Source organism: Orycteropus afer, unplaced genomic scaffold (assembly GCF_000298275.1).
Source record: "Orycteropus afer afer isolate SDZICR_OR568_19922 unplaced genomic scaffold, OryAfe1.0 scaffold00422, whole genome shotgun sequence".
Lineage (NCBI taxonomy): Eukaryota > Metazoa > Chordata > Mammalia > Tubulidentata > Orycteropodidae > Orycteropus > Orycteropus afer.
This window is the reverse complement of record NW_006922009.1, coordinates 720,972-733,027: the sequence shown is the minus strand read 5'-3', so window position 1 is coordinate 733,027 and position 12,056 is coordinate 720,972. Positions and strand designations below refer to the sequence as shown.

Sequence of the window (12,056 nt, the reverse complement as noted above, 5' to 3'; positions counted from 1 at the left end):
TAAGAAATGTTGAATGAAAAATGAATTTGTTTTATAAACTTTCACCCAAATCACAACTAAAAGAAAGAATATATATAAATATAATTGCTATATAATTCCTGGGTTCCCATACCATATTCTAAATTAAAATTTCTAATCCATAGGCATAAAAAAGCTCATCTTATTCATCAGATCCTAGCTGTTGCCCCTCCCCCCCTTTTTTGCCCCCTTCCACTTGGCTTCCTTTCAGCCCAGGGATCTGACAGTGCCAAAGGAAATACCATTCAAGCTATGGCCCATGATGACTTCTGACTCATTGGACACATTAAGAGAATATTCATTTGAGTCACTTGATCAGCCTGAATTGTCTTTATGCCCTTAGGCTCTAGGTTTTCTGTTTGCCCAACATGCCCTCCCTGCCCTGCTCTGGGGCCCACATCCTTTGTTCTCTAAGCTTTCATCTGATGGGCCACCACTAAGCCATACCACTTTTTGGTGGCTGCTATGGATTGAATTGTGTCCCTCAAAAAGATATTTAAGTCTCAACTCCTAGTACAGGCATACCTCAGATATTATGGGTTCTGCTCTAGACCATCACAATGAAGCAGGTATGGCAATAAAGCGAGTCATATGAATTTTTTGATTTCCCAGTGCATGTAAAAGTTATGTTTACACTATGCTGTAGTCAGTTAAGTATATAACAGCATTATGAAAAAGTTTGAAATTTTTTGAGAATTACCAAAATGTAACACAAAGAAGTGAGGACATGCTTTTTGAAAAATGGAGCCAATAGACTTGCTCAGCACAGGGTTGTCACCTTTAATTTGCAAAAAAAAAAATAAATAAATAAAACCACAGTATCTGCAAAGTGCAATAAAGCAAAGTGCAATAAAGTCAAGTGCAATAAGACAAAGTTTGCCTGTACCTTTGAATGTGATCTTGTTTGGAAATAAGGTCTCTGAAGGCAGTATCAGGAGCTCTGGTAGCATAGTGCCTAAGGCACTTGACTGCTAACTGAAAGGCTGGCAGTTCAAACCTACCAGCCACTCCTCAGAAGGAAGGTTGGGCAATCTACTTCTGTAATGATACTGCCTCAGAAACCCAAGGAGGGGTCGCTATGAGTTGGGTCCGACTCCAAGGCACATAACAACAACAACAACAAAGGCAGTATAAATTAGTTAATATGAGATCATATTGGATAGAGTTGTTGTTGGATGGAGTAGGGTGGGTCTTAATCCAGTATGAGTGGTACCCTTATAAAAGAGGAAAAGAGACACAGAGAGATATACAGAGATAAGACGGACATATGATGATGGAAGTAGAGATTTGGAGTGATGCGTCTACAACCCAAAGAATGCCAAGAATCACTGGCTGACAGCAGAAGCTAGGAGAGAGACATGGAACAGATTCTACCTCAGACCCCTCAGAAGACACCCTGATTTTGGACTCCTAGCTTCCAGAACTATGAGACAATAAGTTTCTGTTTTTATAAGCCACCAATTGGTAGTATTTTGTTAGCAGGCCTATGAAACTAATAAAGTGGGCAAAACATCACTTGAACGAGAGGAAGTAAAGCAAAACAAAAAAACTATACACTCACTGCCATAAAGTCCATTCCAACTCATAGCAACCCCATGACAGAGTAGATTGCCCCATGGATTTCCAAAGGTGTAAATCTTTACAGAAATAGACTGCCTCATCATTTTCCTGTGGAGTGGCTGGTGGATTCAAACCGCTAGCCTTTTCACATAAAAATCAAACCAAACCCAGTGCCATTGAGTCAATTCTGACTTAGAACGATCCCCATAGGGTTTCCAAGGCTGTGAATCTTTACAGATGCAGACTATTCATCTTTCTCCCACAGAGTAGCTGGTAGGTTCAAACTGCCAACCTTCTGGATAGCAGCCAAATGTGTTAATTGCAGCACCACCAGAGCTCCTTAACTTTTGGGTGATAAAAGCTATAGTTTCTATGAGCTTAAAATTATCAGTCTCTGTGATAGTTAACTTTGTGTGTCAACTTGGCTGGGCCTAGTTGAGTAGCTAGGCAGCTGAATGTAGTATTCCCCACGATGAGACTGGTAATCAACTCCATGGTGGAATATACTGTGAGCAGCTGAGTAGCTGCCTTAGGAATGTGGTTTGCTTCCTGCATACAAGGAGAAGCCTTGGGGAACAGTATCTAGTTTATGGCACACTTGGACCCTGCATGTATCCATGTCGTTGTTCAGCAGTGAGCCATGCTCTGCCGACCTTGGGACTTAAAATGGACTTGAATTAATGGCCTATATGTGGTTTGGTAACATCAGGACTGTGCGTGCCATTTTATTTGTTGACCTTGGGCTTGTTAGCCCTAGCAGCCAGTAGCTGCCTGAGTGAAGAGATGCCTCTAGCTTCAGTGGGCTGGGAGCAAGAGGCAGAGCTGAAGCCCAAGGTCGAGGGGTTTTCACACAGCTCCTAGAGCATGGTACTTTGAACTTGGACTTAAAGCCTCTAAATTGTAAGAATAAACTCCTGTTTGTTCAAGCCATCCCATTTGTGGTATATTCCTGTCAGAGAGGCACTAGGTAACCAGAACAGTCTCCAAATATCATGAGTCAGGCCACCTATGTGTTTAGTTTTGCATATGTGCGTTAAGAGATTCAAACCTTAGCTATAATTGTTATTGCTGTTAGTTGCTGTTAAGTCTCTTCTGACTCATGGTGATTCGAAGTGTATCAGAGTAGAACTGTGCTTCATAGCATTTTCAAGACTGTGACCTTTCAGAAACAGATTTTCAGGCCTGTCTTCTAAGGCGCCGCCTTTCAGCTAACTGTCAAGTGTTTAACCATTTATGACACCCAAGCATGCCTTAGCTGGCCATGAGATACTGTTCTAGGCACTGAGATTATAAAAGGAAACCTCAGCAATCTAAGGCAATTCTCTCAGCCCTAAGTACCTGTAGGAACAAAGCTGGTAACAGTCACACATGAGAAAGTAAGGTAGAACACAAAAGGCATTCACATTTAGGTTTGTCAACACCACCACCCTGGGGGCGCTCTGTGATTCTGGCTGTACGGACAGAGTGCATACAGCTAAGATGAGAAAAAAAAGATATTTAATGAAAATGGATACCTTACAAGCAATGTTCCCCAACAGAAAGAAGTGAATACCAGAGCTGTGGATAAGAGAAATACAAGCTTCATGGTTCTGGAATAAAATGAATTCAATAGGAAAGGTTAGGCTAAACCTGATAGAGTACAGAAGTTGATAAAGGTAAGTGGGGGAAATGTTAAGCAAAAAAGCCCACAAGGTAATTCCCAATGGGAAAAATTTTCAGACTCTGGACATCAGAGAGGATGCTGTCATCGTGGCTTTTCCTGGAGCAAAGAAAGGGCACATCCAAGGTACTGGGCTCATAAAGTCATGAGGCTAGAAAAGACCAAGGGGTTTTTATTCTGAAATGTTTATCCATCTGCAATTTAATAGGGAACATGGTAAAATTATACACACTCCTGCTTTTTAATACCCACCACTAAGTTACTTCACCTTCCTAGCCCTTAGTTACCTCAGCTGTTATATGAGGGAGGTGAACCAGATGATTTCTAAGTTCCCGTCCAGTTCTTAAAAAAAGATCATGTCTGTGAAAAATGCTTTTATGCTCATATGTATATGTAATCCACTCCTATCCAATATGCCACTTTATCTTCATATATTGAGTCAACTATTATAGCTAAACTAAATGTAAGTTGTACAATTACTCATTTGAAGCAGAAATAATTCTCTCTGTGATAATGCTATTATGTCACCTATGTAGATAATAAAAACTGAGTACAAAATAAATATCAGATAAATCTTTAAGATATTCCTCATAGCAAAGGAGACAACATGAAGCAATTTCAGCTCTTTTCCTCTCACACTGCTAGAGCAATTTCAGTGACAAGAAGGCTAGATTAAGAACAGCTTCGACAAAAGGAGCTCTGGTTGGCTACGTGTTTAGACCATTGTGGTCTGTATGGTCTAGAGGGGAGTGCAGTGGTCTAGGAGATTTGGATTCTAGACCTAACCCTTCTGGTAACCATGTGTTTATTTAGCCTTTCCTGCTTTCATTCTCTGTAAAACAGCAATGATTCTACACATACAACTCTTTCTGCTTCAAAAATGTGCTACATACAAAAAGAGACAAGTATGTGAAGCATTTGAGTTCTAGGGAAGGAAAGGATTATAGGCAATAATTGAGCATGTTCATGACAAAGAACAATGATCTAACAATTGAAAAACCAGAAAAACACTCTCATGATTAGATCAGAGCAAGTGGGAAGGAAAGTCACTTGGCCACAGTCACAGTTTTTGGTAAGTAAAAGCAAGGGGTTATGACTGACAGTGAAACACTAATCGACACAGCTTCAATCTCCCTAGTGGAATGAACTCAACTATCACAGAAATGAGAGGCACAGCCCTGACTTAGACATTCCTGGTTTGTAAACATTTTCCTTCCTTCTTTTTTCTGTCTTTCTCCTTTCCTTTCCTCCGTTCTTCTGCCCCTTCCTTTCACACATTGGTGGTAAAATGTCCCGTATCCTAGATAGATGCACAACCCCCAAGTTGTTCAGAAATCTTCAAAAAAACTACTAAAGTTCTATATCACTAAATGTGACTAAGGAGATATTTGTTCCCTCTAGATGTCCAAGTCTTTGCTCTTAGCATTGCCACTGGACTCCTAATGACTGTTCCCAAAGAGGCTCAGACTGGGACCTGATGGTGAGAACCCAGGGTTGTTGAAGTCTGAAAGGACAGATGTACCTGCCAATCAGTGAATCAATGCTCTTCATTTTTAAATTTTCCCTTTTACATATTTGCCCCCCTTCCTCAAGTACCTTTCATCTTTTCCATTGGCAGGCAGGGAGGGAGAGCCATGTGCTGAGTGCCAATCACAGTGAATATTTTTCATTTATCCCTTTATTAACCCTAAATATTTAATTCTAGGAAAATAATCTCCTAACTGGACAGAAGAGGAATGAGTGGAGAGGGCAGGACTAGTCAGGAGGATATTACAAGGGCAAGATGAAGAGGGTCTAAATAAAGTCAAACTGTGTCGGGGCTGTTTCTATTCTGAAATGCCAAAATAGAAATATTCTTTTGGAATACAAATTACGTTCTATCTATGTGTAATTACAGTAAAAGCATCATTCAAATAATTGAAAATAGAATTCCATGGCCCAGCTATTAAAAACCAGCTATTAAAAAAAAAAAAAAAAAACCCACTGCCATCAAGTCAATTCCAGCTCACAGTGACCCCATAGGATTTCCAAGGCTGTAAATCTTTACGGAAGCAGACTCATCTTTCCCAGGGAGTGACTGGTGTATTTGAACCACCGACTTTTTGGTTAGCAGCTCAATGTCTTACTTAATCACAGTGCCACCAGAGCTCCTAACCAAACCAGCTATTTACCCACTTCCAAATTTCAAGGCTGAATTATACATATATCCATTACAGTGGTAATAATTATAGCTTGAATTTTTAAAAGTATCTCTATTTCAAACACAGGGTGGGTGCGTTACAAATATAGCCCCAGCAGCAAGGTAGACATTATGCCCACTTTCCAAAAGAAGAAACCAAATTTCTGGAAAACTAAGTAACATATCAAGGATCGCATAAGTATTAAGGGATGGAGTCAGGACCAAAGCTTGGTCCGTCTGACTCCAGAGCCTGTGCTTATTGCATTATACTACGCTGACTCCATGTTTATCTTTTTAAGATTTTGCTTGCATTCCTTTTTGCTTCTAGGAATGCTGAGTGAGGGAAAAAGGAAGCAACAGCAGGAGCAACAGCATGTGGGGTGCACAAAGGTATGTGAGAAGGAAGAAGAGAAAACCACACCACTTCCCATACTAAGCGCCTTGCTTTAGGAGGAAATGGCTGCTACAGCTGGGTCATTTAATACAATAATTTCCTTTGTGCTCCTTGTTGCTGCCATAAAAGAGAGAGGCTGGGAACAGGGAAATGGGCCTTGGGGCTGCCACCTCCAAGGGACTCAAGTGCAGCATGGCTGTTCAGCCCCTACAAATGTGGGATGGGCTGACCTGGATGCCCATAGCCATCACAGACAGCTCACAAAAGAGCAACCAGATCTCTCCTCACCCTGGCTGATGCCTCAGCCCTGAGCCTTCTCATATCTCCTAGTTCCCAATCTTTCCCTTTGTCTTTTTCTCCTTATTCTGGTGATCACAGTCCAAGCAAACAGGAGAACGGTGATGACTCATCTGGATTACATTTGCTGCTTGTAGTATGAAATATGGTATCACAAGATCACATTTAGTAAAATTTTTCCTTAAAAATAGTTTCATTCGCTAATCTACTTTTTATTGGTTAGAAGAAAAACAAAATGGATCATATATTTAAAAGCAGAGGGAAGAAAAAAAGACATAACACTCAAGAAATGTCTAGTAAGCAAAACCCCAGGAATATTTATCTAAGTACTTACCCTAGGATATCTGAAGGAAAACCTGAAAGCAATTTTCTTGGCTATCATCACATTAATATGAAATTTAAACTCCAAATATAACCACAGGTACATTCCTTTAATTTGGGGAAAGTACAATTGTGTCTGGGGATCATAATGAAGCACTTACCTGGCATGACCATGGTCTGTGGGGCCGCAGCATCAGTACTTAAGCAGAGGCGTCCACCTTTGGCTAATCTATCACACAGCAAGGTGATATGTTTCTTCAGTCGGCTTGTGTCTTTGGGTATGTTCAGTTGGCTGCTGAGGTTCAAAGCCTGTTCCTTTGAACTCTTCGATAGGCAGGTCTTCAATAGATAAGAAATAGCAGCATCCACTGTTTCTTCCCAGCCCTGGATGCAAAACCCAATTTTAAATTTAAGAAAAGATGACAATGAAAAGAGTGGACACTTTATTGTTAACAAATTTATACAGGTTCTGAGTGTTTATGCTAAAATGTTACAAAGTTGTTGAGAGTTTGTTGTCTGGAATATTCCAGATAAGCCTGCTTTAGAATTCTAGCTCTATCAGCTGTTTGATCTTGAGCAAGTTACTTAATTCCTCTAAGCTTCACCCTTGTTTACAAATGAAGATGATAATACTCTGTACCTTCAAGGATCTAGGTGATTAAATGAGATGCTATATGAAAAGTGTTTAGCCCTATGCCAGGCATAGAGTAATTAGTAACAATAACAATCACTTTAGGTGTGGGTATATCTAATGACCTGGTAGGTGAAGCTGCCAGGATGGTAGTTTGTTTTGCCATATATTTGTGCTGAAGGAGAACTTGCCAGGAAAGAGAAGACCTTTGGATATCTTTACAGGAATGGAGAGAAATTCCTGGTATCTCTCTCAGATACTGGTCCCACAGCCTTATCCCTTTGGGTTGCAGCCAGAGGCTGAAGAAACTTATTTCAAGAGTGATATTGTGAGACACAAGGGTCTACCTAGTCCTGATTCATTAAGCAGGTGACAAAAGGTGACACCAAGTGAGGAAGTAGGTCATTTGCCCCACCTTTGTTGAGAACAGTGTGGCTGTGCTACGTGAAGACATCAAGAAGTGCACTATCTGTCTGGAACCATCATGGCTGCAAAGCTGGAAACATGAATGCTCAGTGGGGGCCTCAGCTTTATTGTGAAGGCCAACAGCATCAACATGACTGGCATGGGAAATACCACCTTCAGGTAGGTTCATATACCAACAGGATCACCACCAACAACATTAGCACAACAAGGAGGAGTGGGAGAATAAGAGGGATCAGCTTCTGAACTTCCATTAGGCATCCCCAGGGGACTACAGAGACAACTGGGTAAGATTTTTATGGGTGCCTGAAGGCCCTGCAGCAGTATATGGGGGAAGCATCAGTGTAATCTGGGTTGTTATTGTCAATGTGACTCCATTTTAATCCATAGACTGATAAGACTCAGAGCATTGTGGGCATGACAAGCAAAGTGAAATTGTAAAGGAAGACACTAAATGATTTTATACTCAAAGAACATTGCAGAGTAGCCCAACCCAACTCAGGCACTGCCATCCCTGGGAATCACATCAGTGGGCCTTCTTCAAGGCTCCTAGGCTTGGTGCACCTAGATTTTCACTCCATGCTGTAGTCTCTATTTGCATGTCTGGCTTCCCCATCAGAAGGTCTGGAGTTCTTTGCACCCCAGCATGGTGCTTGGCAATGAGAGGGTAGTCAAGGGATGTGTTTGCTCTACAAAAAAGATGGTGAGTTATGGACCAGGATCTTAACAGTTGAGAGGAATTTGGAGATCTTTAGTCCAGACTTGTGGGATTTTCCCAGTATCCTTTAAGCAATAGCATCCATCTGCCTAGGCATGGCTATTTTAAATATCCAAAATTACTACTTTTTGAAGTAGTTCACTCCTTTTAAGGACATGTGTAACTAGCAGAAAGCTATTTCTATACAGAGCCAACATTTGCCCTATTCACCCTCATTCTGCCCTCCAGAGCCATGCAGAATAAATCTAACCTTTCTTCTTCATGACAACCCTCTATATGTATGAAGACACCAATTCTGTACCCTCTTCTCCAGAATAAACATCCCTAGTTCCTCCAGCTCTTCCTTATATAAACATGGTTTCAAGTTTTCACTCCATCCTGACCACTCTTCTTTGAATGAACTCCAATTTTAAACACTTAAAAATTTATACAACTAAGTAGAAAACCCCAATCTGAACTCAATGCATCAGGCTGGGGCTGACAGTGCAGGGCAGGACATGTCCCTGCCTTTTATTTCCTGGGAATTTAGTTCTGGTAGCATAGTGCCTAAGGCATTTCACTGCTAACCAGAAGGCTGGCAGTTCAAACCCACCAGCCACTCCTCAAAAGGAAGGCTGGGCAATCTACTTCTGTAGTGATACTGCCTCAGAAACCCAAGGAGGGGTTGCTATGAGTCGGATCTGACTCAATGGCAGTGAGTTTGGTTTTTTTGGTTAGTTGGGCCTCCAGGTGCCTCCACTCTCTTGGCAACTGCACCACACTCTGGATTCACAATGAGCAAAGGAGCTTACAAGGACCCCAAGCCTTTTCCATACTCACCACATTTCCCCCTTCTAGACTTATGCAATTGGTTCTTTAGACCGAAGTGCAGACTTTCTATGTGTACCCCAGAGAACTTTCCACTAATTATCATGATCAGTTAATCAGGATTTTTTTTTTTTTTTTACCTGACTGACCTATTACAGTTATCATAAGGCAAATTAAGAAACAAATTAATGATTTGAAAGTGGTCTTGAAAATCCTTTCAAGAGATGTCAAAGATTGTAAAAACAGCCCTCAAACCACTAAGCCATAACAAACTACTGGTTACTACAAAGACATTTTTATACTACCAAAGAAGAGTCGATGCCTTTGAATTGTGGCATTGGAGAAGAATACTAAAAATACCATGGACTGCCAGAAGAACAAACAAATCTGTCCTGGAAGAAGTACAGCAGGAATGCTCCCTGGAAGTAAGAATGGCCAGACTTTGTCTCACCTACTTTGGTCGTGTTATCAGAAGGGACCAGTTCCTAGAGAAGGATACCATGACTGGTAAAGTAGAGGGTTAGTGAAAAAGGGGAAGATCTCAGTGAGATGTACTGACACAGTGGCTGCATGATGCGCTTTCACATAGCAAGGATCGTGAAGGTGGCACAGAACTGGGCATTGTTTCATTCTGATGTACATACAGGGTCACTATGAGTCAGAGCTGATACGACAGTACCTAGCAGCAACAACTAAAGCATCTAAACTAGAGAAATAGCTAAAATTGACTTTGTGTTGCAACAATAGGAAGAATAATTTAAGACAAAACAGTAATCTGGATGTCACTGAAGAGGACATATTTCCAACTTGCTTGTGGACCCATTGAAGCAAACCTCTGGAGTATAAAAAGGAAGATCCTTTGTATATAATTTTGTATTGTTATGGTCTGTGCTCATTTCAGCATCAACACAGTTCTTACTATTTTATAGACATTCATTTAAGCAAACTATTCTAAAGTAAGTTACAGTAGCATATTAGATAATTGAAGTAGATACGGCTTTTAGTTAATACAGAGTTACAACAGAATTTCCTTTCCTACTGCCAACTTGCAGATCAAGTAAAAAACCATGTCATGTTTCAGTATTTGGCATGGATATTTCTTCAATATAATGAGGCATTATGCCAATACTTCAGAAAGATTGCTACTGAAATACAGTTATTACATTTTTTGGAGGGCCTGAATTGCTACAAAAATTCAAATATGATAATAAAAAGGGATGTTTATGACACAAAAGGTAACCTTTGCATATACCTAACTTTTATCCTCTCAAGCTAAATATCAATTGTACTAATAATTTTTTCTCTCTCCTTATTGTAGGAGCACTGGTGGTATAGTGCCTAAGGCATTTGACTACTAACAAGAAGGCTGGTGGTTCAAACCTACCAGCCACTCCTCAGAAGGAAGACTGGGCAATCTATTTCCATTGAGATACCACCTCAGAAACCCAAGGTGGGCTTGCTATGAGTCAAAGTCGACTCGACTGCAGTGAGTTTTTTTTTTTTTTTTTTCCTCCTTATTGTGAAATAAAATCCTACATTGTGAGAAAACTGTGCTAAAAAAATGTTTGGAAAGGAGAAAGCTACTAAGCATGGGTTCTTTAGTAAGAAATTATTTTAGTCTTGCTATCCAAAGCCTGTCAAAAGTCCTTGTTAGCCCATCTATGACTTTTCTAAAACAACATCAGATGTGAATAATAGAAAGATAAATAATTGAAATTTATGAATTACTCTATTTTACATTTTTCATGGTCCTTGTCAATACTGAAAATTATATATTATTTTAGGGATTTTTTTAATAGGTTTTATTTTGGTTTTGGTGCTACATTGTTCAATCTAGTAGTGATATTTGGGCTTTTCCTTTGTTCCCAGGATCTAGGCTCTACCCCACTATGACTTCATTTTTGTCTTAGTTTTTCTGCCTGAACCTCTGCCTCCTCCTTGACAGTTGGACAGCCTTCCTTCTGCTAGTTCCCCTGAAGGACCTGGTCCCAGCGACTGTGGCCCTGCTGCCTGCTGGCTGACTTCTCCAAGGCAAGATTCCCAGTGGCAAACATCCACCCAAACCACCTGTATCCCAGTTCTTGGCTGGTATGTCTCATCTGCCATGAGGAGGCTCCTGCTATTCCATGCTGGTCCTAGAGGCCTCTGAGTACCCACTGTGATGCCTGGTCTGTCATCTCTTTAGATCCAACACTCTGGTCTCTCCTAGTCTGCTGTTCCTTCTGACCAAATTCAACTGAGCTGTGCTTTTTGTTTTCCAGAGACAGCTATGACTGGGTTTCTGATCTCTGTCTCGTAAGTCACCACTGATCTCTGTGCCTAAATGGCAGTTATCAAGTAAGTGGCTTATCAGAAGCAGAAAGTCTGGCCAAGTTTGCACTGTTAATTTACTGGAGTATGAAGCAAAGTGACCAAAGACAAAACTAAACTAAAAGAATATGCTGATGCCACCTATAAACTGATGCCTCTAGGCTTTTGGGTTCTACTTAACCTCATTCATCTCAACTGCCCCTTCATTCTGTGACCCTGGAAAACTCACTTAACCTTTTATGGTGCAGACAAAGTATCCTTGAAACAGGAATAACACCATTTGCCATGCCAATCTCACCTGGGTGGTAACATATTCTGAAATCCTAAATTTTTACTATGGAAAAAGCAGACTATATTCCAGGCTATTTTTTTTCTCAAAATCAGAAAGTACAAATACACCATTGAAATTCAATGTGTAAAGTAAAGTAACATCCTTAATTTATTTTTCAAACAAATTATAAATGCTTGCAAACTTACGTTTATAATAGGAACAGTACCACATCCTTGTATACAGTGGCATAGGGAAAACCACAAAATGCTATGGTACTGTTTATTATCAAGTAGGCTCACAGCTAACTCTGAGGAGAGACACAAGGCAGAAAAGGAAGTCTGTTTAAAAGAAAACCAGATTGTGTGGCCACACCCCAGGTTTCATTTCAGGAGAGGAGACTCTCAGAAATGGTTTATCTTTCACTAGATATTTGAAGGAAAAATAACTTTTTTTTTTCTTTTTTTTTT

General features: G+C 40.4%; 1 protein-coding gene across 1 annotated transcript in view; it reads right to left on the bottom strand.

Annotated features, from left to right (window-relative positions):
* Positions 1–12,056, bottom strand: part of BBS9 (Bardet-Biedl syndrome 9) — a 784,410-nt gene that overhangs the window by 108,770 nt on the left and 663,584 nt on the right. The window contains 1 exon segment of the mRNA XM_007953988.1: positions 6,591–6,813. Coding sequence (XP_007952179.1) covers positions 6,591–6,813 — 223 coding nt within the window.